At 46.7% G+C, this 26,806-nt stretch overlaps 2 protein-coding genes across 2 annotated transcripts in view; one reads left to right on the top strand and one right to left on the bottom strand.

Annotated features, from left to right (window-relative positions):
* The window catches only part of Rim2 (replication in mitochondria 2), a 45,901-nt gene extending 40,964 nt beyond the window's left edge, over positions 1–4,937 (top strand). Inside the window, exon 7 of the mRNA XM_084599419.1 lies at positions 3,180–4,937. Within this exon, the coding sequence (XP_084455545.1) occupies positions 3,180–3,403 (224 nt within the window). The 3' untranslated portion in view covers positions 3,404–4,937. The remainder of the gene's footprint in view (positions 1–3,179) is intronic.
* The window catches only part of LOC146197530 (EF-hand domain-containing protein D2-like), a 51,492-nt gene continuing 29,522 nt past the window's right edge, over positions 4,837–26,806 (bottom strand). The window contains exons 2-5 of the mRNA XM_084599420.1: positions 18,406–18,553; positions 14,954–15,088; positions 10,737–10,893; positions 4,837–5,291 (exon numbers count right to left, since the gene is read on the bottom strand). Coding sequence (XP_084455546.1) covers positions 10,747–10,893; positions 14,954–15,088; positions 18,406–18,553 — 430 coding nt within the window. The 3' untranslated portion in view covers positions 4,837–5,291; positions 10,737–10,746. The remainder of the gene's footprint in view (positions 5,292–10,736; positions 10,894–14,953; positions 15,089–18,405; positions 18,554–26,806) is intronic.

Here is a 26,806-nt window from a genome sequence, read left to right on the forward strand (position 1 = left end):
AAAGAAATTTGTGGAGTCACGAGGGGACATGCACACTCCATTCAGAGAAAAAAAAATATCAGAAGACAAACTTGCGAGGCAACGAAAAAATAAATTTTTCCCACAAATCCGGCCGCCCCCAAACGTTTGTTCCTGGCTGTAGCATATAGAACTATGCTGGCCGGCGTTAGTAGGGGACGCATTCACATTTTTTGTTAAAAAAAGAAAACGTTTTATGCTTTCAGTGTGCATAATTTCGCGCAGTTTCTCAACAGTCTAACAAACTCCACCAAGTGGGATGCGCGATGTTCAGTTGCTGCAAAATGTTTCCAGTTTGTGGTGCTAACTATGGATTCATTTTTTTTTTTTTTACTCGTTGAATAAAGGACACGGCTCTTCAAAATGACCGCCAGAAACATTCGAAGTTATAAACAAAGTGAATTCAAAGCAGAGCCATTCGTTGTTCGGTCGCTCTGACGTCTGCATTTGTATATTGTATTAATAAAATAAACGTCACTTATGCTCTTAATTGTAGACATTTTGTGCAAATCATTTCTTTACCTTAATTGTAATGAAGTGTTTCCTTTGGTCTTGTGGATTTGTCCAGCAAAAGCAGTGATGGAAAATATTTAGTGCATGATATGAGATGCGCCATATCATCCACAAGTGCACCTATTATTTATGAGCTACAACTTCCAAGTAACGTTTCCATAAATGGCATGTTGCTGGCGCATGCAGCCCGACGAACAGACAGCGCTCTGTTCGTCGTCCTGTCTGTTTTACGTTTGTCTACTTCTTACCGTGTCGTAGGCCGCTGAGAACTAATTCGCTAGTACGTCCTTTTTTTTTTTTTTCTGTGGCCACTCGTTATATTTGCCGCGGCTGCATCCGAACTCCAAAGCTCCCAGTCAGAGTTCCGAATTGTCCGTGTTAGTTGTCCATGTTCACTTGTGCTATCAAGCTTTTAGTGAAAACTAAACGCGTACAGAGTTAATATTCTGATATGCGTTCTATTAACGCTTGCTTTTCCTAAATTACGTCGCTAAACTGCATTTGCGCGCACTGATGGAGAAAACAATGCATCTTTTCATCTCCGATCTGCAAACATTTCGTCATGTTGGCATCGCACCAGAATAAAAATTCAAACGCGACGCAAAATTCACGCGACACGCCTGCCTGGTGCCCTGTGCCGCTCCCTCGAACCACCGCGACGGCTGCACACCTGCTGCAAGTAGCGCCATCTATAGCTTTCATCGCTCCGCTGTGCGCTTCGCCGGCTCCCGCCCGTCACACTGCCCCCTTCTAGACACCATAGCCAAGCTGTGGCGACGCCCCTGATGGGTTGATGGACATTTGCGGTACAGCGGGAGACGGCATAGGTGTGAAGTTTAGCAATCGAAAATCGGAAAATAAAAAAAAATTGGGCTGGATGTCTGATAAAAGCAAGAAAAATATGTAACAACTAAAGGTAGCAGAAATGTAGCAGCCATGAAAAATAGGGGGCTGTGAAATTACAGTCGGTACGAAATAGTACGAGGCGTTTGGAAAGGGTTGATGGTGATTAGTCCCAGAGGTTCTAGCACGGTTAAAAATTAAGCAATGTGTGGTAGGTAGGCTTGCTTTTGAAGCACATGGGAACTATGCTCAAGGTCAGGGGGTGCGAGTTGACCTGGGATGGTCTTCATTCAAAGGAACTGCAGCTAGCAGCAGGATAGAATTTGAGGATTGAGAGAAATTAAAGAAATGCATTGGACTAGGAAAGCGTTTAGTTACCTGTGCATAAGGGATGTCAAAACAATGGAGAAAGGAAACTAGAAAATTGTCAAATAAATATTTCAATGGCAGCAGGGAGGGAGGCAAAGCAGAAATTATTGGTTGAAGGAAGGTCGGAGGAACAACAAGAAATTGTCAAGTAAAATGTTTGTGATCATTGGGGAAATCATATTGGTGTTCGAAGCCGAGACGACAGTACTGCGGAAGACGTTCCAAATAAAGTATCAAAAGATGGACATGTTATGGGTGCATGTGGAGAGGACATCCGACACTGAACATACGACACTTTTCTGTAAAGCTCCACTTCTCATTTTAGTGCAACAGAGTTGGTTTGCCCAAAGCATTTAGTTTTAAGGACAGGTAATGAAAAATAGACTTTGAATGAGTGGAAACAACCTATCGAAGGTCATCTGATTAGTGGCTAAAATTGAGGCAAGGTTAAGTACAAAATATACTCCTAGTCATGGCTAGGTAGTGTGTGCTGCCGCCGCCCAATTCAAAGGGTTCAGCTTTATTCCTCTCTCCGTCTGAGCTGCAAGAAATTTATCCAGAACCAAAGCATATGGGCACTATATTTAAAGACTAGTTACAATGGAGCAGGTTTTACTAGAATCCGCCACTATTCATATGGATATCGATGCGGGCACACTTGCTCTCCCTTAGGCCATAGTAATTACAGAAAGCAAAGGCAATTTGAATGGGTCAGCGGTAGACATTCGCTAAAAACAGCTGGAAGATTGTTGGCTAAAAAGCAGGAAAGTGACATAAAACTTCAGGTCCAGACCTAAAATTGGACGAACATATGTGTATACATAGAATTTATATATAAGCATAAATGAAGTATTATTACCATTAACTATTTGCATTAATATTACCATTAACATGACATATACTGAGAATGATGGCAGCTACCATAACCTTATTGCAAAAAGGCCGCTCCTAACTGCCACCCGTCATCCTATCCATTCATCTGATCCAATTCTGGGGTCTAATGCGTACATTTTAAACAAGGAGCAGCACCCACTTGCGTGCTTAAAAAGATATAGTAATATGTTTCAAGTTTTCCATCGGCTTTTGTGATATTTTTGGCATTACTTGCCTGGAGTTCACCTCGGCACTGCGATTTTAGTGGAATAAACTGGACAAAGCAAAACTTAAGCATGGAACACTTGTCTCTGTTGTGATGCTTACTGCACTGGCACTTCCTTTGTGCTGATATGATGGCGTATAAACAATTTGCCTGCAGTTGTTGACATAATTCACAATACTCACGAGGACATCTCATAGACAGTCCTTGTATGAACTACAGCGGAATAAATGTGCATTTACTGCCCAAAAGTGAGCCACAGATTTTAGTAGTCTGACGTAATGTGAAGCATGCAACTGATCATACCTCCCTTTCCCTTTCTCCATCTTCCATGGTGCAGAAGTGGCGAGGACGCGGCTACGGCAGGAAGGCGAGAAGTACCGGTCGTTCTTCCAGACGCTGCTGCTAGTGTGGCGCGAGGAGGGCTACCAGGGCCTGTACAGGGGCCTAGCCACACAGCTTGTGCGTCAGATCCCCAACACAGCTATCATGATGGCCACATACGAGGCCGTCGTATACATGCTGTCTCCCACCGTGTATGGCTCTGACCTGGCCAGTGACTGAGCCTGCCTCTGCCACGGAGAACAGACGTGTTTGATCTGCAGATCTCGTGTGCGGAAGTACGTCCTCTGACCGGAGTGTCTTCACATCTTGGGAACATTTCCTTTATTTTCTAAATCTCAGTGGTTAGGCTAGCATTTCTTTCCCAAATTATTGTTTGCATTTGTGCCTATGTGGCTGGTTTATTAGCATTGCAATTCAGTTCAGAAACAACCTGGCCAAAATGTTACTTCCTGCTACACACCTGCGACAACCCTTGACTGTTCCTTGTTCTAAATTCATGTTGCATTATTTACAGCTTTGAAATCTGCCACATCAGCATATAATTACTGTGTCGTCCTGAGTTCACTTTGCGTACTCTGGTCAGAACGATGTACCCTGCCAAAACAGATGCGTCCGTAATGTTACCAATGATGCTTTCCCTGCCCAGGTTTCCACAGCAACATACCTTTGGTACATTTGCATTGGAAAGATTGGGAGCTTGGAAGGCTTCAATGTTGTGAACAATCCTTACCTGAATGTGTGCTTGTGTGCGTGATGGCGGGTCTTGGGTCATTGCTGGTACAAACTTGCATTGCACATTATTGTGTTCAGTGTCGATTTGCTGCAGTGCTCGAGCTGACCGTCTTGTTTTATTGTAAATAGTATGAGTGCAGGCATGTGAACCGTGGTGCTGTTTGTACATACATTGTTTGCTATGATATTAATGTTATTTGTATACTGTTAAATTCATAGTCCTATTGCTTGTCACACAATGCGCTTTTCAGAAGAAAGCGAAATTGGAATATGAAAATACACAGCGTGTTAGTGGCAGAACATTTTCAAACTAAAACACGAAAGAAGTCATTGCACTTTGCCTGTGTAATAGAAAGGACTTTTAAGACAGATTTCCTCCTCGTCGTGTCGTATTGTAAATTTAAGGTTTCTTTACATTTCGCAGTGAAATGTTCAATGCATATTGTGCAAGTGTGAAGAATACACTATTTTTAATGCAAGTCACCAGTGTTGCTTGCTGCACTTAAAATCTGTTCTGACTTTGTGCAAAAAAAAAAAAAAAATTACTTTCGATTCACACTTATCACTGTGTCGTTTACAAAACAGAAAGGTTGCCAATGCTTTTTCAGACCTACAAGTAATTTCAGAGTTGATGGTGTCAGTTTCTCATGCAAGTATTGAAACCTCCCTTGAGAGTTGAGCTCGATTTACCGAGCACAAAATGATACCTGTATTGTGTAGATTGTAAATTTGCCTTACCTGAGGCCTGATTTTGTGCAAGTACAAAATGGAACGTTTGTCTCCAGTTGCGTAGAAAGGACTCCGCCTGCTCATTGTGTTCGCTGGGGTGATGTTCGTTGAAAGTGCCTTACTGATTTGTAAACGCAAAATTGAAAACTAAACCTGTAGCGCTGCTCTGGGGACCAGACAGGCTAGCCAAAGTGATTTTGGATTTTTGTTTATTGACAACAAAAAAGAACCATTATGCTCTCAGTGTACATGCGAGATTTTCTGTTAATAAAGTGACAAGAAATAATGCTTGCAGCTTGGTCCCTGGTTTTTATTTACATGCGTATTTACACAGAAACAAACAAGATGTTATATATTAAAGGGTTCTGCAGCCATGCACTCACTGCCCTGAGCAAGTTCCAGCCCCGCCAGGTGACACTACCTGCTGCGTTGTTGTTGAGGTCTGGCTACATGGATCTTCTTGCAGTGGCATCTGAACCAGCATTAAGGCACAAACTGCTTTTGTTTACTAAAAATATATTTGTAGCATCATATTAAATATTTAAATCTGACACGGTGTAACAGCGGGAAGTGACTTGTAGCCGAAGCTTGACTGGTGAAAGGGTCTTGTGAAGGCTGCAGCGGAGCAAGCAGCATTGCCATAGTGCTGCAAAAGATAAAACACTGCAATCACGACCACCTCCCAACAATGTTACCCTGTACAGCACAACATAGCATCAATTGAACCTGTATAAGAAGGATCACGGCAAGCAGCGTAGGTATCAATTTGCCAAATCATTTCAACAGCTGGTCAACATTGCATAGTTCTTATCTTGCAGGCTGTTTAGAGGACCGAGGCCCTTTTAAAATCATGTCAAATGCACTTTATAAGCGTTATAAGCCTGACTGCATGTATACAAGGTAATATGTGTAGCGAGGCGGTTGTTGCTTTTTCCCTGGAGTCATATGCATTGTCCTCTGCACAGGTGGCATCGCACTGGTGTGTGATAAAAATAGCGCAAGGTGACCAGCGGCACAATGTCTGGGTGTAACAACATTGTGTACATGGCGAGATAGTCCTCGTATAAAATCTACACTTGGGCAAAACAAGCCCACGCTCTCAAAACGCTGAATCACAATGGACCCCTCGCTGTTAAAACGTGCGCGCAATCTTACACACAGACACAGCATATTTTGGATAAAAATCTCTGATATCTGCCAGTATAGTGCTGCGACCCAATGACAACAGCCATTCGATCACCTCTCGACATCACAGACCAGGTCAGTTATTGCACAACCCAGCAATAGAGAGTAAAAGTATAGCGAGGCTTAAAAGGACGAGAAAAAAAGTCTGCCTATCAGTAGAGAGAGGAGCTTTCTTACAGGTCCAACTAACACCTTACATTTACCAAGCCCGCCCTTGGAGGGTACAGATGTTTGGGTAGGGTGTGGAATAGGTCGCTCTGGGGAAGTGAGAGGGGTTAAGTTCAACGTTCGCGTAGGGACAACGGGAATTAGAACAAGAGTCGTGCTGGAGTGGAGAACGTATTAAGCTGCGTGTCTGCAAGGTAGTACAGGCCTGGTCAAACAAACTGCGAAGTGGACGTTGCGTAATATGCGAAATTAGCGCGCCAGTTCGGTCTTCCACAAACTTAGCACTGGACGTATGGACATGGCCATTCCATCCAATTTATCATGACGTACCTGCCGCTCTGGACTTTCGCTCTATGCGGTGGCTAAAATACCGGCTTGAATTCTGAAGTGTCGACCGTTGCTATGCCAGTGGTGTCTGAACTTGAATGAAGTGTAGAAGCTAAGATGGCTCTAACAAGGGCGTCATCCTCACAATCACGGCGCCCACAATGGAACCTACGGGAGCCGTCGATGGTCGCCTCGCGCTCGTAGACCCCACTGCACTGGCAACAAGCTGAATGGCAAAGCTGACGCTCTACTGCACTATGATATGGCACCGTTGCACAAAATGTTAGTTCGCCGGCGTTGGTTCTATCTAAACTGCCACGTCGCCTAATTCGTTGCAGGCAAGTATATGTGGGCGCAAATAATTGCTGCGTTTACACTTCACTTGCGCAACGTAGCAACCATTCGCTTAGTTTAAAAAGTGCAGATATGTCATATGTCGTACACGCGTTCTGCGCTCTACGAAGAATTGTAATTGAGACAATCATTCTTTAGCCATCATTGGTGAGCACTTGCCGGGATATGGAGGTTTCATCGAGTTGCGTTTGCAAGAAAGCTTTGCAGAACACACCGGATCTTCGAAGCTCTAGACAGGGTGTGTGGATTCACTCGCATTAGCACACACCAAAATGAATACATTTTGCTAAGAGCGTTATATATCTGCCAGGCATAATAACCAGTCGTTTCGCACAACATAGCATCCTTAGATATCGCTGCAAAACTGAAAAGGGAGGGACGTCGCAGTGTAGAGCTCCTTTCGACCACGTGGCGTTCTTAACGTGCACTGCAGATCGCACAATACTTGGCAGCCACCATAGTATGAGCACCTTGCGTACATTTCGTCTCCATCAAAATGTGGCCAGTATCAAAATAACCTTGGAATCATGCAGTTGAGCGCTCTACCTATGGGCCACCGTGGCAGGGCAGAAGGAACAGGAGATTTGATATAGCTTCGAGTTCTATATTCAAAGATGGTGAGCCACACTCCAACACATCTCAATTATCGTACACGCGAGTGTATGCAAACTATGTGTTGATTGTGTCACATATTTCAACACTCATCGGCTACATTATAGACAATTAGTACTTTCTACCAGTTCCATTTTATTAGGAAAAGTGGATAAGAATTGTTTAGAAATAGACTGAAATATTTAAGTGGATTATGCAGCATAATATCGGTGTTATGGGCGTTAGAAATCAGGCAAGCCAATTATATTCTTAGTAAGCTGATTAACTAATTTAAAATAGTTCCATTAACTGTTACTGTCATACGGTACTTGGTTATAATAAATATTGTGCCGCCCATTAGCCGCATCACTTTTCAGATTTTTAAGGGGCCATGTAGAACACATTTTCGCCGCTGCACGCCGTTTCAAAAAGTGCGCGTCATTACATGCCTATTCATGGCGCACGTGTGAATAGTACACGGGGTGGGGCAGCGAGCAACGCAGCGTGGCAGAAGGTCACGTGGCATGTGCGCCGCAGAGCGCGGCGGCCGATTGGATTGGAAAATATTTATTGTCAGCATTGACCGATATGTGGGCTCTGCACATTAGATGGCCTCGAGGTCGTGGCTCTCGAAGACCTTATGATCCCATTCAGTGGTCTGAACTTGCGTCAACGGGTCTGAGCTGGGCAGTAGAGCCTCCCACCGCTCTAGAGAGGAGACAGGTCCACCGGTGGCGGCGCTTTTTTGTAGCTCCATAATATGTGATCGTATACGGCTATCTCACCGCATGCATTCTTTACAATTTGGACTGTATTGCGTTGGGTACATGTGTGCTAATTTAGACGGGCTAATGAATTAAGGCTCGCGTCTGGAGCCGACGCCAGATTACTTCCTGCCTTTTGTCAAGTTTCTTTGGGGGAATCGACCTGGTTCACTGCTTGGCTGAATGTGCCGGCACCCATATTATTTCCACCTCTTTTTGTTTCCAGTCTTATCTTAAAATTCGCCCTGTCTCCTCGGAAATCATGCCCCTCGCAAAATTGTTTAGAGCGGCTTTGAAGTCGCTATAATTATGGTAACAGCTTTGGTGCTGACGATCGTCATGGAGATAGCCGCTTCCTCCGCCGTCCCTGAGTTGTTTTTATCGAACCTGTCATTAATGTTTTAACCGAGTCGTTCACGCCCACGAGTCACGACCGCCACAGTTACCTATAGCTCTTTCGTATTCCGCCGCGTTTACATAAACAATGTATTCAGAGCCTTCTAAGACCTCTGTCACACCAAAGCCCGAGACCCTTGCGAAAAAGGTCCGTAGCGGGAAAGGCGGTCGTCAACGGCCTTTAGGCTGCGTAAAGGAGCAGCACAAACAGGAGCACCAGCGAGCGAGCTCGGAAAACAAAAACATTGAAAAACGTTGACTTTATTGCCTCCCGTTTGTCAGCTCTCCTTGTGGATCCTTGTTCACGTATGCATGCACTTTGCTGATATCATATCACTCGAACTTAGATCTGTGGCTCTTCATCCCACACATACTATTAGCATACAGTCGTATTATATGAAACCACCCGACGTAGACACAAAACGTCGCATTACCGAGCGTTACGATCGTGCACATCATGCGTGGTCTAGGGGCATCGTTCTAACTGGGGATAGCTGAATTTCGATCTCACCCTTACAATTCAAAGGCGAAGCTCGAGTTTGCAGCGTCTGCCAACTCTGCAATGTCATGTGGTCTTGTGACGTCACACACCATCGGAGGGGGTCTGTAGTGATTCGAGCACTGATGGAAAGGGATATAAAGATGGAAAGAGAGAAAGCGGCTGGCTTTCTAAATCGTATTATGCAAAAGGGAGAAATCGTTATTTTTCTTCATCTCTGGTTTTCGAAAATGTGGTAGTGATTCTTATTAATACTCACTGCGAAACTTTGGAAACGATAGAGAAGAAATCTTCAGATTACACCGCTGACAAGAACAAAAATTATCGCTTGCTTTGTATTCATAAGTCCTTATACTTTTAAACTCGAGGGGTCTCGAACCCCTCTTAAATATTATTGGGGGGGGGGGGGGGGGGGGGGCTGACTTTAAGCCTTGGTCACACAACCCGACGACCAATCATTGCACGGCCAAGTACACCGCCTGCCAGAGTCATGCCCGGCGGTGATTTTTCGCTCATTACATCTACACCGGATTTCATGGGGAAGGGGCTGTTATAGCTACTCCGTTTAAATGCAGGAATGCTGAACTCCTACGCAGTAATAAAGTTTTTCTCTCCGTCAGTCAGTACAGCAGTTTTACTTTACCAGTTATTTACTTGTAACCTTTACCGGTTTGGTATAAAATTTCCATGCACTCCCGTATCCTCAAGAGACGAAGCGACAGTGATGATATATGTAGCGTGGACGTGAACACATGTAGTATACGGGATTATCGCACGCCTGCTCAAAATGTGTCGCGCTCTCCCCACGCGTTCTCACTGACATCCGGCAGTGGCCGCCGGGACGTCATCCGCACGACCCCTGGTTTGTCGCCGGCCCGCTCTCTTCGAGTTATGCATGATGGTGGGAAACTCCGCCTTGACTCTCTTTCTCCCAACAGGACAGATGCTTTCGCTCCTGGCTGTTATAAGGTGGCGGGGACGCTGCTGCCATTCGCGCACTTTCACCACGCTCGACTGCTTGGCGCCTCGACTGTTGAGCAAGTATTCGCGGGTATTCTGCCTGCACCTTGACTAGTCTCTTTTCCTTGCCACAGCAAACCGTGGACTGCTTTTGGGAACAAAACACACATTCCTAGGGGTTGAAATAAAAACAAAAATGTCTGTTCGAATGACGAACGGTGGGTGCGGATCGTCGAGTATATATACCGTTACGCCGAGCTACTTCGCAACGACGATGACGACGACACCACCGTTGGGATCGACGACCACTCCGCGGCGTTGACGGCGCGCCTTCGAGGAAAAAAAGGGTGCCTCGAGGGTTTGCTGATGAACAACCGTGTCGGCTTTATCGGTCCGAGTGCCGTCTCTGTCCTTCCTCTGCACGAACCAACGCCTTCGCAGATTCGTCGCCCCAGGCCGTATGATGAAGAGCATGACGCGCGCCTCCGTTTTATTTGCACCACCTGTCGGCTCTCTCGGTAGAGTAGCGCCGCGTCGCTTTTTTAATTGAGGCCGCGTAGTGGCCTTATCTTGTCCCGCGTGTCTTGTCTGGAGCCGATCATTTAGGGTGACCGCCTTTGCGCCACGGCGAAGCACATGGACAAAATCGGCAAAATACCATCGAAGATGGGTCGTTCGAGAGGGAAACGACGGGCAGGCCGCGGCGGCAGCGATTATTGGCACGGCACCTCGTACATGTAGCACTTTCACGGACGCAGACAGCTGTGTGTGTACGTGCGTACCACATAGTGGAATCGGTAACTCGTCTACTAGACGTGTAGGTAGGTGTATGCCCACCAATACTCACCCAGTTGTCCCTATGTGGCGGTAGAGTTCTTGAAGAAGTTCGCCTTCTCCCTGAACGCCGCCTGCCGCTTCTTGCGCTCCTCTTCCTCGATCTTCCGCTCCAGCTGCTCCTGCTTGATCTCCTCCTCGAATCGGTTGCCGCGGTTTAATTCCATCGCCTGCAAAAGATGTACATTCTGAGTCATTCACATGTTCATACAAGAAAAATCTACCTGGAAGGCACGAATAAGAATCTCTGTACTTCAATGCATTTTTTTCCGCGGTCCTTATTTCATTCGTCCTGCATGAGGTTTGTGGACAGAAAGATCAAATAAGCTTTACATCGCTTTCAAGTGCGCCTACTGCTACACATTTCATTTCCCTCCGCTTGGTTATGCATTTCTTAATTTAATTTCCTCACCTCTTGAACCTTCCGGAGAACAGTCACGACCATGTGAATGGAAAATTCGAGATAACTGTACCCTGCTGTTGCATTTGAGTGTCGCATGTATAGCATGAACTTAACCTGTTACCTGTGGCACCAATCTGCCAGTAGGCAAGCTACCAAGCATGTGTTTAGCTAAAAGAGGGCAGCACGAAACTGAGTTCGACAAATTCTTATGCCGCGTGTCCGGTGTAATTAATTTCATAACGCGACATAATCAGGTACACGACACGATGTTTCTTGTAAGGAGAGCCATATTGTCTGTTTTATGTCCGAGAGTGACCGAACCTTTTTCGAAGTTTGTCCCTGAATCAAACATATTATCCGCAAGCCAATGAAAGAAAATATTACTGTGGCGGAGCATATTACACAGCTTTGTGTGACGGGAAATGGAATATGCAGCAACAGGCGCGCTTGAAAGAGCCATAAAGTTTTCTTCATTTTTCTCTCCTCGGTAACCATAAAGTGTCAGGACGGAAGAAAATGAGCAACGGAACAACATAAGCGACGCTTAAGTGTCCTTAAAATGAGTTGATGCAATGGCATTGCCTATGGAGATTAGGTATATTGCTGCTAAGTGATTATCTTAAATGTAGTCCCCCTTAGAAATGCAAATTATTACTAAGCAGTAGGGCTGAGTAACAGTGCAAGTATTGTAGCGCTACGTACGTCGTCATGGTATACTCAGGAGGGCTGCAATTAGTAAGGATTATCCTAATTTCAACTAAGCACTGCAGTAATTCAATGTGTTCAATGTGTAGTTCAATGAAATACCATTTTGTGCAAACTGATCGTTCCCCTTTGACTATGTACTTACATGCACCTCAATCGATGCTCAATGCGGGCCCCGCGAATGTGCACTAATCGCTACTCGATGCAGTGTACTCATGAGAAGAATGGAGCATGTGAGTTGACCCAGAACCATCTAGACCATGAAAACCCTTCACTAGCCTAGGTGGTTCTAGCTGATCCCATGCAATGACGCTTTGCGGCGTATAAAATCGAACCGTCCGGGCGATTAAAATTTTCACACTGATTCTTTCTTTCTTTCTTTCTTTCTTTCTTTCTTTCTTTCTTTCTTTCTTTCTTTCTTTCTTTCTTTCTTTCTTTCTTTCTTTCTTTCTTTCTTTCTTTCTTTCTTTCTTTCTTTCTTTCTTTCTTTCTTTAGGCCGTTCCAGCGTACACGACGCACGTTCTGGCAACACACACCACGGCGGGGCGCTTATTTTGCATTCGCCGTTTCCTCGATCCTCGCGTGGCTCTGAGAATGACACCAACACGTTACGGTGCTCGCTGCTTCGGCGAGAGCTTTAACCGAACTTCGACCTTGGTGGTTGATCGGTGAGCTGAAAAGAAGCGCCGGCCACACTTCGCGGTTATGTGCACTCGCGCGGGTACACCTCCGCCCCGCAAGTCACACGGTGAAGCATGGAAGTGGGGCGCCAGGAGGGCGGCGCGAGCCACGCGCTCTTCTTTCCTTATTAAGCGCTGCTCGCGGTGTGTCTTCTCTGCGGACATTCTTTTTCCTCATTCCGCCAGTCTGCGCGCTAATCCAGCCGAGGGCCGCCCGCTTTGCTGCACTCCCAAGCGTCCCGCAAAAACGCAGGAGAAACAGAATGAAAAATAATAAAAAAAAAAAAGAGCAATGAGATGCTCCGTGCTCTCTGAAGCTGAACCAAAAACCCACGCCTCCGTAGCACCGCGGTTTTGCTCGCATGTATTATCTCATTCTCCTTTTTTTTTTTTTTTTTTTTGTGCATGCCATCGGAGGCAGGAATGCCGAGGGCTTCCACCGGTTTACCTTGACCGCGCGACTTCGAAGTTCAAGCGGCGGTAACTTTGCGGAGGCGTGTATATAGAATCCGATCGGCTCACGGCTCGACCGGAAGCCTGGAGTTCTGTATAAAGAGAACCTTGTTTGTTGGTTGCTGATTCTGGTCTGTTTCCGGCTTCTTGGGTAGCCGCCACGGTCCAGCGCCGCCGTCGAGGTCTGATTTCCGTTATTCAACCATACAGCTTCATTCCCCACCCTTTCTTTTTTTGAGTGAGTTAGAAATCTTGTTTTCGGCACCACGCGGAACCACGAGAAACTGGCTTCTTTCTGGTAGGAGCCATTTGTTTCCCTTCCTTTTTTTTTTTTTGTTTTTTTTTTTTTTCATGGTAAGAAAAAAAGATTTCCCATAGAGATTTGTGGACGCGTAGCCAATCTAACGGAACGTAGTGCAATGGAAAGCTGAACAAAGAGCGGAAGTGCTCGGGACAAGCGGGATATTAAACAGTTAGGCTGCCAAGGAGAAAAATGAGGACTGTGGGTATTTATATTGCGCAGCCTTTCTAACTAAGGCTGCATAAACATTCTGCGATTCCGATGGGGGAATGCAATCTGTCCAGGGCAACCATAGAGAAAGAGATTGTGCAACAGCCAATGCAAAATAAATGGCGTCTACATGTACCAAAGTCGAAGTTTGAACACCAAAAGTGTGTGGCGCTGCCGCAAAGCACTCAAAACCTTGCTATTAACTCAACTTTGTAAAATGCAAGGAAAAACAACTTGGGGAACATTCTGATTCCATCGATATCACAAACTCCTCTGAATTCTGTACCTACACCCTAGCAACAACACGCTACCAGTACAGAATGTCAACAGTGCGCAAGGAAGCTTGGGATAAGCCAAGGTGGCTGGACCCGACCATTTAGCCTGACCCGGACGCTCAGCCTCGAAAAATCATGAGCATACCTCTGGCAGGTGACAGCCACCCGGTTCATTGCACCCCCCGTTTGAAGCTCCACAGCCTCGAAAAGTTATGAGCACGCATCTGGCGGGTGACATAACCGAGGGCTGACTGGTCGGAGGTGCAATAGCTATAGCTGGCTATAATTTCTCTTTCGCTCACAGAAGTCGCCGCGGACGGTCGGCGGGTTGTGCAAAGAGGCCACATTTTATGGCCGAGTTGGGAGGAGTTGCCAACTCGGATGGCTCCTTTCATGTGGAAGGGTGTAATGGGAGGCGAACGCCTGCGAATCTTTCCACCCCCGGTTTAAAGATTAATCGCCTCGAACAATCACAAACATGCCTCTCGGTGCTGACATGGGAGTGTCCACTTTTCTGACCACAATGCTATGATGATCTCACTGAACTCGAAACCATCACCCTGAAGGAATGTCGACGGCAAAAGGACATTTCGTGTGGGTCACCTAAAAGGAAATCGCCCCTGCATAATAAATGATTTGAAAACAAGCTTTAAATGTCTCTGTCATAATTCCCCTATAGGTGATAACATTAATTGTGTATCATGCGGTAGAAATGCAGCGCTCTCGCGTTTGTGCACATGAATCTCATTTACACCCCATGAATTTTTTTTTTTTTCAGGTGTATTTGATCAACTTGGTTGGTTGGTTGGTTCACAGGAAGGGAAAAATTAAAGAAAAAGGAAAGAAAAACGCTTCATACATCCATGTTTCTCTTCGGTTGGAGTAAGCACATTGACACACACAGTCGTCACAGAAATGGCCAAGGCAGGCCTGCTTCGGTGCTACCCGGCCGTTTCGTCACCGTAAGTAGCCGGGCTAATATATATCGAGGCGGTCCAGCGACATACGAAAGCCAGGCCGCGTATACTAACAGCACTATTACTTGCGGCACGGCCAAATGTCGCTGCCTTGACTGCGTGAGAGATAACCTCGCGCTGGAGGTCACAGGATTCGTGAACCGTTCTCGTCATATCCGCTGCTGCCAGAGGTCCTCTGCGGATATCGGCGCTGTGCCCCAGCTGGCACGCAGAGCTTACTCTCACCTTGGCCTCGAAGAAGCTCTTGGCTCCGCCGACGCCCGCCTTCTCCACGTCGATGCTGGTGAGTCGCGCCAGCGCGCTCAAGCCGCCGTCCGTGCTCAGCTCGCCGTCACGCGCCTTCTTAAAGATCAGCAGGAACTGCGTCAGTGTAAGGACAGAGACACGCCGGAGATAGCTTGAGGCCGGCATACGCCATGTATGAAGCCCCAAAAATCAGCCCTTGCCTTTCTGGTGGTTGAAGAGACGTTCGCCTGCCTCTATTATACGTGGTGCCCAGCTATGCATGGCCAACTGGACATTTATTTGGTCGGGGAAAATACAGGATCCACATCGTTGGCATGCAATCCATAGTTGAGCAATTATTAGGTCATGATAGGGGGTTTTGTTGACAGGGGATGTCACATGCATATGCACAAAACACTGCACAGAAAAGCACCCCTTCGTGTGCAGTTCTGCATATATGCCCAAGGGCACTATCCAGAAAGTGGTCATTTTTATTTCTAGGAATGTTTTCAGTTGATACTCGTGTCACTGGGAACGCAACGCACAATACTGCAGTGCCATTGACACACTTATGCGTACGTTGCTCTAACCGTTTCAGCTTCATCAGATAACAGTATCATTTTGTACGACATCAGCTCCAATCACAGCCAGCCCCATTGTCGTTCAGCAAGCAAGACAAGATAGTGCATTCCCTTTAATTGTTAACACTTGTGTTCAAAACAGCTTTGACGCGCCAAGTCTGGCGCGATCATGCATGCAATCTGACGAGACCGCATTGCAAAACTCGTGTATTGAATGCTTGTTAGTGCGTAGGCTAAACAGCTCACTGCTGTCTAGCTCTGCCGTAGCCCATAGGGGCGTACCGACTATACCAACTGCAGTGCGTGTCATCATTGCCGATTTTGCAAAAGCTGCCGAGCAAAGTACAATTAGGTCGGCACTTGCTGGATGAGTTTCGTGCATCGACATAGTCTACTCAGAAATTCTCTTCGACAAGCTTTATCCTCAATTTCCTCTCGTGTGCATTTATGTTCGCTGGTAACTATAAAGCTGAGCTGGCGCTGAAGTTGACGCTATATATGGAAGTCAATTCCACCACTGTAAAGAAATTTACACATTTGCAAAGAAACTACAGCGATGATTTTGTTAGATCGAAATGGAATCTTTAGTCTATAATTATTCACCGTATTCCAATTTCTCATGCCATATTTGGTACCTCAGACTCAATTGAACTATTAAGACAATAAACATTTTAGATATTAAGACGGCTCCTGCAGCATGGTTGTATCAGTATTGACGGGCATCAGAGAACAGGGGACTAATGTTAACTAATATTCTGGTCAGGTTATTTCTGATAGTTGACCGCAATGCAGGCGAGATAGAGAAGGCGAAAGGACATTTACGCCATTCATTGATGGCTCCGGGGGCAGTGCTTAAACCGTAGATTGTTAGAAAGCGCGTGTTTTCTAGCGCGCCGATAACAGCTGCGGCCGTCAAGAGGAAACAGGCAACGCGGGCTTCAGTTAGCTCAGCAAAAGGCTCGAATGCATTTTCAAAAGCGTTCGTTCATTGCAGACTAACCGAAGTGCGATCAGATCAGCCTGAGGCTGCCCTGCGAACCGGCCACCCATGACGTCACTGCTGACAATCTCTGACGAAGGCTCTTAGAAACACGGAAGGCTCTCAGAAACACGAAACAGCGATTACTTCAAAATTACTGAAAAGGCGCCGAAGTTGCCCTGTAATGGTGTATTTTCGTGTCTATGACCGGTACAAATTTTGTCGCCACAAAAATGAGCGCAACGTATACGGTCGTCACACCCACCCACATAGTGAAGGGGTGTGATGGTTGCCGGTTGCACCTTTTTCCCGACTGCCGAATTAGTTAAGTATGGATTTTTTTCCTCCGATGGAGGTCCGCCCACGTACTGCATGAGGTTATTTGGAAATCATTGGGAGAGGTCATTGTCCCGCACATATAGTTCCGCAGCAGGTGAACTAGGCCATTGCTGATGACGATAGCTAGTTATCTGCGATTCGTCTGCTTGATATCGGTTGCTCTGATCCAGCCTGACGTCCCTGCAAGCGCAGTACACTGTTTATATTCAGTGCCTCCAAGAACCAGCCCGTAATAACTGGCGGAGATAGCAGCCGAAGTGGAGGAGGGGAGCGCCAATCCTTACGTATACCACTTTAAACGCGAAGTCAATGAACCCGCGCGGCTGGGGGGGAGCCGACGGGCAACCGCGCAAAACATTCAGCAACAGCGGTGCTCCGCGTAACAAGGAAACAGCACTGAAGGGCGAGCAGATAGCGGCATATATATACTCAATGGACGAGCATGAATCACCCTCCCGTATGCTCGGTCGCGTGACTAATTCGATAGAACACGGCGGTAGCCTCATAACGGCGGCGACCTGCTGCACTAGTGGTCTGGCGTGCGCCGCTGGAATTTATATAGTGGGGTGATGCGCATACACAATCGGCGCTTATCGGAGGTTGCGACGAGGGAGACCCCGCCCCATTACGGTGTTCCGCACACCCCCGACAAAACAGAGCAAGTGTGTACGCGTGTCACAGCTTCCCGGGAATCGGCAGCGCCGGTATCTTTGTCGCTCAAGTGGGGCAGGATGCGTACAAGAGGAAATTCTTCGCTCCCCTTCTACTCTCGCCCAGTGTGGGCTTCGGAGAATGCGTTGTACCCCGTCGGGGGCTGCTCCGAACGCGAAATTGATTTTGGGCGCTCACGCCCGTTTCCGGTGCCTCGGAAACGCTTCCTGCGCTGGTCTCAGTGGGGTGGTGGCGCGTTTCAAACGCGACCGCAAATAACTAAAGCATGGTTCCTCAGAACAAGCGGATGCTGTCCTCCCGGGACCTCTGGAGTTGTAGTCATCATCATCATCATCATCAGCCTGATTATACCCACTGCAGGGCGAAGGCCTCTCTCATATTTCTCCACTTAACCCGGTTCTGTGCTAGCTGCATCCACTTGACCCCTACGAACTTCTCAATCTCATCCGCCCACCTAACTTTCTGCCGCCAAGGAAGGGTTGTAGTAATACGTGGCAAAGCGGTTTCAAGAACTGTTTTCTACTTTCTTCGCTTTTGACGCTCAAAAATACCACTACGGCAAGGCCGGAATAGCAAGCGGATTCCCAACGGAGCGCATTCGTATGGACGTTAGCTGGTTGGTTGCGAGCGACAAACATTTCGGGGCGCCGAGGCAGAATTGCAAACACGTCTTCAAAGGACGGCGTCATGAAGAGCTCCGTTCAAATTCCCACAAGAGAGGTTTCGAATCCCTTGCACTCACGGGATTGTTCACATTTAGTCCTCACACACAAAGGAAGCGATCACTATAAAGAAAAGAAGAAAAGATGCAATCACCGCAGCTGAGCATCAAACTCGACAGCTTGAGATCAGCGTGGCTTTCTCGGACGATGCGTACTGACCTCCCTGAAGTTTATGGTGCCGTCGAAGTCCTCGTCCACTTGGCGGATCATCTCCTTCAGCGCCAGGTGTGTCTGTGGTGCGCCCAGGATCTCCATCATGCGCTTCAGCTCCTCGAAGTCCAACACGTGGTCGCCGTTCAGGTCGAACCTTCAGCACACGTGGGGATCGTGCTTATTAATCACGGCATACTCACAGTAAATAGGTGCACTAATAGATTTCACAGATTGCCATAGAGAGTAATATCGCCAGCGTTGCCCCAGTGCTACGTGCGAAGAAAAAAAGAAACGATGAAACGCACGCAAATAGGGGACAATCACGCACAAAAGGAACAAACATCTCCATGCGTGCACAGCGCCGTGCTATTTCGCCTATAGTTTCGATGTAAAAATTCGCGAGGAGCTTCCTCTAATGGAGGTATTACAGAAATTAGGAGTAATTTAATATGATAAATTTGTCGGCATTGGGTGCGAACACAGACTCTCTGCATACCAGGCAGGTACGCGAAGCGTAGGTCACGACTGCATGGACGCTGATGTCAAGCATCTTAGAGAGCGCTTGCCATGTTGTTTTTCTTGTCCCGTACAGTGGTGCGTATACAAGTTAATAATGTGTGTTTTGGACGTGTATTGATGTTAAAGTAATAGTAATTTTTAATATTTGCATAATTTAAAGAAGAAAAACTTTTAAAATTCACAGAATATAAAGGCTATGTGCACTATCGCTCATTGATTTTCTATGGCAGTCTTAATTACTCGTTACGATTAAAAATAGAACAAATCATGTAAATATACGAACTACCAGGATGTTTACACGCTGAGCTATTCCACGCAAGCAAAATTCAGTTTGACATGATACGGGAGATCAGTATAGTAATTCGCGGTGGCTCCCGCCCACGGCCCCAAACGTACGAACTACAGGGTTGAATGTTTTCAGCAAAGCTCCGCGTGTTTTGGCGAGCCTCCAGCCGAGTTCACTGAACGTTGACTAAGAACGATACTGCTCCGCAGAAAGGCACAAGACCGCCCGCGACGGACAGCAGCAGCGCAGCTGCCGGAGCCGGTGCTGAGAGACGTGTACCTTGCACTGCGTTCGCTAGAGGGTGATCGTGCCCAGAATACTACCACATTTTTCTGCGGCACGTTCCACTTTGACGCTGCCGTGGCTGCGCTGCTGATGATCGTGTTATTATCCCATTTAAAAGGGGTGGGACTGGTGGTAGCGGTCGCTCACCACTACCCCTCTTCTTCTAGAGAGGAATTTTGCATGAAACAAACTGAGAGAAGCTTGTTACAATTTCAAGAGAAGGGGGATGCCCTATCAGCAGGCAGAGGATATCCTGTTCGGCGAGAACACGGGGGCTGAAAGATATGAAGAACAGCTTTTTCTTTTTTTTTTTCTTTTTTCTCGCAGTGTTCAACTATTTATTCTTGACTCTTTGACCATACACTGAAGTGCCTTTTTACCAGGCAACAATTTATCGTGTCCGCACGCTTACAATGAAGGGGCGCATGTGTAGGGTTGATAAAGAATAAATGCGCTCCGCTGTTTGAATTTCTTGTTTATCCAGGTAACAAAAACACGCAAGAGTCGCTTATAATATAATCGCGGACGGCTCTAGCATGCTTTCGTCGCCCCCCCTCCCTTTCCCCCACTTCCCCTCGTGCAGGTACAAGCGCGACCACAATAAATGTCACTAGCAGGGCGCCACGTGTCACGCTATTCCCATTTATTGTTTTAGCACGATATACCTGAAAAGTGATTTTTCGAACGCACGCAGCGAAATGAAATTTCAGGTCACGGAGTTTAGATACATGCATGATCAATTATCCCCCCGCCCTGCTTCTATGTGCAACGATCGATGTTCCGAGATAAAATAACAAAAACACCAAAAACTGTCCGTTTGCTTTTCATTTGCTCCCGATTGTACAAGCCGCTGTTAGTGTCTTGAGAATGGCTCGTAAAGCATGCACGCAATAGGAGTACACTTCGTGCTCTCGGCGGATGTGGTACAGCTGTATAGCACACGCATGATGTCAGCGCGAGAGAAATGTGCTTGTATTGAATTGCCGAGGGGACACTCTATCCATTGATCTATCAGTCACTTCCCTTCCCCAATATTCGCTGATGGCATTGTCAGCGGCGCATTCCTTATACAGCTACCCCTCGTCATCCGACCGCTGTGAGCTTCGTCCGCCCGAATCGCGCATAACTATAAAGGCCTCGTCGCATTTGGACTGAATCTCTTCTGTTTCAGCGGGGATTTCTGACGTCGTTTTCTACGGACCTCGTGCAGTAGATTAGGTCCAGCCATGCAAACTTAACGACTCCAACTGGCTCGTCATGCATCGAAACAGAGATATGTGCAATATGTGGAAAATGTTGCTTGCTTACGCCTGATAGTTTATGAGGGAAAGGTACAGTGTTTGTCAAACTAATAAAAACAGTAGAGCTCATAGGGTCTGCTTCTGAGCCACTCCGTGCGGCTTGTAATGCATTGCCAGCGTTCCGAAGCTTTTGACGGTAAGAAGGTTTTTTGTCCTATATATACCTTCTCCAATACGAAGGACCTCCACTAATGCTAAATCAACGCCACAACGTGGCTCAGAAGCGCACCCCCTGGGCTCTGCACTTTTGAGAAAGGCTGTACATAAATCCCTAAAACTGCTTTAGAAAAATGCAGATAAAGCCTGAAAAATCCCACCTTTCCGTTCTGCATGACCACGGAAGACGATGATAGAAAATCAAACCACGAATAAAAAACTACACACACACACACACACACACACACACACACACACACACACACACACACACACACACACACACACACACACACACACACACACACACACACACACACACACACACACACACACACACACACACACACACACACACACACACACACACACACACACACACACACACACACACACATATATATATTATTTATTTTTATTTTTTCAGAAAGCTTAAGAAACCCTCCATCAAGTGGTCGCACAATGTAAAAATTGACTTTTTTTTTACAGAACTACAAAATGCAAACAAAGCCTTTGGAAAACCCCTGCCTTCCAGCTTGAAGTCACAACAAAACTGATAAAAACATTTTCGAAGTTAAATGAATGCTCCATTAGGAAGTTGCAAGAAAAATGTACAGGACAGAAAAGATCGACCCGCCTATTTGAGGGTATGGGAACAGTTAACGTCTCCCTTCTGAAACTCCCATTGTGCGTTCTCGTTCACGCGCATGCACTTCGCTGGTCTATTAATCGCTAATCTCTTAATTTCTGTCTCTATTATGTGGAACATGCTCATTCGCAAGTTTGTTATGTGAAAGGTCACCGACATAAATAAAGAGCCACGCTTTAACCTGTCCATACGAACGCGTGTTCACGTGGGAGCATAACGTGACTCGGGATCCAAAGGTCCGCGAGGGTTCGATTCCCACCTAACTTTTCCATTTCAAAGGAGCTGCCCGAGTTGGTGCAGCAAGTTGGCCATGTCATGTGGTCTCATGACGTCACACGACCGGCCGACCAATAAGTGCCTAGCCATGTCACCTGCCAGAGGCATATACCCGTGATTCTTCGCATTGTATACGACTGTCGCGTTGAGATGGTGTTCTTCCTTCTGCTAAAATAGCGTTTGTAAAGACCTAACCGTGCGTAGCACGAAGAGCGCTGTGGCCGAGCAGACTGCTCGTGAAGTTCTAGAACGCAGCACTAAGGACGGATGGAGTCAGACATTCCGGTCATTGAGTTATCGCTGACACGCTGTAGCGGATATACCGAGCTTCGAAACGATGTCCATCCACGTGAAATGCGTGCACTCAGCCACAGGCGACTGTCACCAGCTCTATACCGTAAGCGGCTTCCTTCGTGTGGATGTAGGCCGCTGGGAAGAAAGCGGACGGCAGCTTGATTGGGCGCGCGATGCATTTCCGAAGCAGCGGGTGTATGACAGCTGGCACGCCTGTCAGCCGCGTCCCGTTTTGGATGTGGGCCGCGAGTAAGGACAAGAAAAGCTACTATGCCAGGAATTTCGGAGGCGATGAGCCTCACTGGAATATTTTTGTTCCTCGATAGCGAAGCTGGCCGAATCTATAGCCGTACGAGGCGTTTTCGATCATGACATAACGCAAGGACTATCCTTACTCTGAACCAGCGAAAGACACAGAAACACAAGGAAAGGAGTACACGGGACAGCGCTGGGCTAACAAGGTTTACTCGAAGAAACAGCTGGCCTATAATGGCACATGCGTATCAAACTCTCTCAAGAGGATCAGAAAGTGAGTCAACATAGTATTGCGAAGAAGCTGACAATCAAAGGCACGCAAAACTTCACTCCTATCGCTTACTATACCTACATGCGCACTGTTGCTTAACAATATGATCTCTTTATTGGTGAGTAATAGTGGCGGTGCACTAATACACTTGTCACTGCCTTGCATCCTAATGTGATAGACCTCCACAAGCTCCCTTTCCTGCCTGCTCTTTCCTTTTCCGATTACTGAAATACTGTCAAAGTCAGGAACACAGTCTTCCCGTTCTCTGGCGTGACGAGCGAGCTTATTTTGGTCTGACACATTTTTCACCGAGTTCACGTGCACGGTCACTCACGCATCTTCCAGTTTGACCCTTATATACCCCACCAGAAGGGAGGGAAATGTTATATACGACACGAGTGACACAATTACCGAACCTGTTGGTATGCTTGACAGAGCACCCACTGGTAGCTTGCTTTCCTTTTTTTTTTGCTCTTGGAAATTCTCAAACACAGGCCTGATAGCTTATATGGTGCCGAAAAGACGCTTTTCACACCATGCCGTTGCCCTACCTTTATTAGGTTATTGGATATCCTGTGAAGATAGGGCACTACTTCGACTTTTTCTTTCTCCAACTTGGTACCTTTCGAGCCCCTCCTGTGCTCGGTTTTCGTTTTCTGCAGCAGCGACTCGACAACTTCTCGCAGCCGTTCGTCCATGTGAGGGAGGCTATATGTTCGTTTCCCCGCCTTACTTGTTTGTAATGGTGTGTTATGAGTGGCGCCTGCCCCTATGTTTCGCGTTTTTTTTTCTTTCGTTTTTTTAGTTAAATTCACCTGCCAGTCCGCTGGACATTTAGAAACGCTTATCGCGGTGACTAAGCGTTCGGCTTCTGGTGTCAGTGTCTCTTATTTGTAACTGCGCTAAAGGCCATCTCTGTCGTCTTGCTTCTTCGTGCTCTTTTATACAGATATCGGCTGCTGAGTATGTGAGGTCGCGATGTCGATCCCAGCCTCGACGGCTGTATTTCGATGGAGGGAAAAATACTTGTGCACTGAGACTTGCGGTGCACCGTGAACTCCAAACGGAAGAAGTTAACCCGAAGCGCTGGCCAAGTATACAGCATCTACACAAGGACTAAAAAAAAAAGGGAAAGAAAAACCTTCCTAGCCTGACCAAGCGTACAAGGTAAATGAGTGCACCCGACACAAACTAACATATAAATTAGTTAAGCTTCCTCTCAACAGCAGACTCGATAGAGCCTTTAACGCTGCCTTTTCATTCCTCGAATTTATGGCGGGGAGAGAGTAGCCCATAGTTTAGTAGTGTTAAATGTCTTTAGTTAGTTTGGTTTGGGGGGAAAGGAAGGCGCAACATCTGTATCATTTATCGCCGGGTGGACACTTAACACTTACAGTGAACGGCATACAAGAGGTACATATGTCGTCGGTTAGGATGCCTATTTGCAAACTATATATCTTCAGCAGATGGGTGCTAAATGGAAAGTTGTTACTAAGAACTTTTTTTTTCCACCGATGTAGGAGGCCCCCTACATAGGCCCCCGGCACGCAGGCCTATGGGAAGCAAAGTGGTGTGATGTCACCCTGAATAGTGCGTAAAGAGCGGTGCGCCTCAATTTCGATACTAGATCACGTGCGTATTTTTTTTTTTTGTCAGACACGTTTTTCTCATTTCCGGGCTACGGCGGCGGCGACGACGCTTTTTCGACCGAACGAGCTGTGTACGCTACGGCGTCAAATTCAGAATGTATTCCACGATACAAAAATTTAGTGCCACGTTGCAGAACACCGTGAACATTTTATCCATTCAAAACTGCGATGGATTGAGGTTATCAGTAGACCATACTTCGTTTATTGTCGCAGATATATATGCCTGTGATAAAGATTTGCATAATTTCCAATTCGACGTCCGCTAGTGCGGGCCACATCAGCAGCCCGCAGAGGAAGCAGAAGACCTAATTCATTGCGCCCGCCTGTGACCGGTTACATGTCTGCCTTCTTGGCCACCCGGGCAAGGCTTTTACAGCCTCTACTCGTTTCGCTTCAGAAAAACACAAAAATTGCAAGAAATAGCGCAAGGATAGCCTCAACAGGAATAGCCTCGTAAAGCCCTCTTAATGTCCTGCGCTTATGCAAAATAGCCTCATGAATCACGCGTAATCCTGCGGCCAGCTCGAGCCGTGTATACGGCAATCGAACATTTCGACTAGGAGAGACCTGTTCGCACTTACCAAGTTTACCTTGGAATAAAAATCACTCCGGTCAAGGAAGACAGAAAGAAGGTAATTTGCTCAACTCTGTCATTCGACCATGAGTTATTAACCTCTTTGTGACAGATAGGTTTTTCACAGACACACTTTTCTTTTCCTTCAGGCCGCTGGGATTTAGGCGGAGTTTCTCCCGGGGGAAATAAACGACGCATAATGAATTTAAAGAATACACGAGAGAGAACGGGGCGTTAATAATAGAAAATCCAACGATAAAGGTACAAGATACGCCCTTTTAGCCGTGCGAAACGATGCTTGCGCTCTACTCTCGTCGTTATGCGGACTGCATCATTTATCTTGTTCTTTTCTCTCATTGATCCGATTCAATGTCTGCGTCTGCGTGCAGACAACCCATTTTTGTAAGTCCTGTGGATTGGCTGACTGCACCTGCTACTTCCGCCCTGCGGAACATTTCGTCGTGTTGGATTTGAAAAGCCAGTTTTCAGAGTTATTTCACGAAAAGGGAAAACCGTTATTATCAATTGCGAAGCAAATAAGAGCATCATTGTCATTCGTATTATAGTACAGCAGAAGCTGCAGCTTTATTTTTCATCTTTGCCCTCCAAAACACGTGGTCAAGACAAGATAAACGGCGCGATACGAATAGAATGCACTGGTGATAAATGGAAAATAAATAAATAAACTGTGTCTGTGTCTGCGAAGAGATTTTTGAAGAGGACCACGTGCAGCTAGAGGGGCCCATTAATCGCGCCACACCCTTTCGTCACACCATTGTTTCATTCACGATTCAGTGGACAATCGAACAGGCCCTTCGCAGACGCGCATTACATATGTATATTATGCTATGAGCTCCATTTTCTTTCAGGGCCGATGGCGCAAGCCTCTATAGTTCAAGAGATTCAGTGACCGTTGGGGTCTTTACTTTATGCACCTAGGATATTATTGGCGAAAGCCTTTCTTGGATCATGGGCTGCGGAAATGTCTACAGGAAATATTCGCACAAAATCTGCCTTCACCGGGAATCGAGCCACCATCCCTCCGATCCCTCGTCAGAAACCGATCTTAATTCTCCTTGTCTAGCGTGAGGATGATCGTAGCGATGACAACGACGATACAGTTAATAGTGAAGACAGCCCTGTTAAGTGGCTTTGGCCATTTATTTACGCTCTTGAACAGACTTAAGCGCAGTCCTGCATTTTTTTCCTTCATTTATCCCGTTATTTGAGCACCTGCTTTCCCATCATCTTTTAGATGCCGTGTTTTCCTATCACTCCAGTGTATAGAGTCGACTACACGTGACACTGCGTAGCAATCACGGCAAACATGAATAGCTGATGTTTATGTGAGAGTAAGTACCAGATATATGTTTGCAAAGCAAGCGCATCTTTTCCTCTTTTTCTTTCTTCCTCTGCTCAAGTCACACCAGCAGAACAAAACACACGTCTCTTTATGCGGTACTGGTTGCTCACAGACAAGGACGATTGTTCTTCGGGCAGCGATCGCCGCCCATCGTGCGCAGTTGTTCCTCCACTGGCCTGGCTTGTATGCCGGGCTTGTATGCCGGGCTTGTATGCCGGGCTTGCATGACTCAGAGCGCATGCATCGATTTCGAAGAAACAATGCCGCGTTCGGCTTGTCTTGAGGTGTGCAGAGCTGCACGCATTGTTCGAGGTCAGCAATGTCAGTCCGAAGAAGAGGTACGCCAAACCGGCGGCCCTCACTCAGAACCTTGCGGAGGAGACATTTGCCGCTCGCCTGTACAGCGCTCGCCGTCAAACCGCAGTCGGGTTGCAGCTCCGGTGCACCAGGAGGCATACATGAACGCTTGAATGCGCGGAACACGCAGCTGCCGCATCTCAGATTTCTCAAATGATATCTATCAATCCAT

Source organism: Amblyomma maculatum, chromosome 3 (assembly GCF_055883805.1).
Source record: "Amblyomma maculatum isolate TAMU_Amacu chromosome 3, ASM5588380v1, whole genome shotgun sequence".
NCBI classification, from domain to species: domain Eukaryota; kingdom Metazoa; phylum Arthropoda; class Arachnida; order Ixodida; family Ixodidae; genus Amblyomma; species Amblyomma maculatum.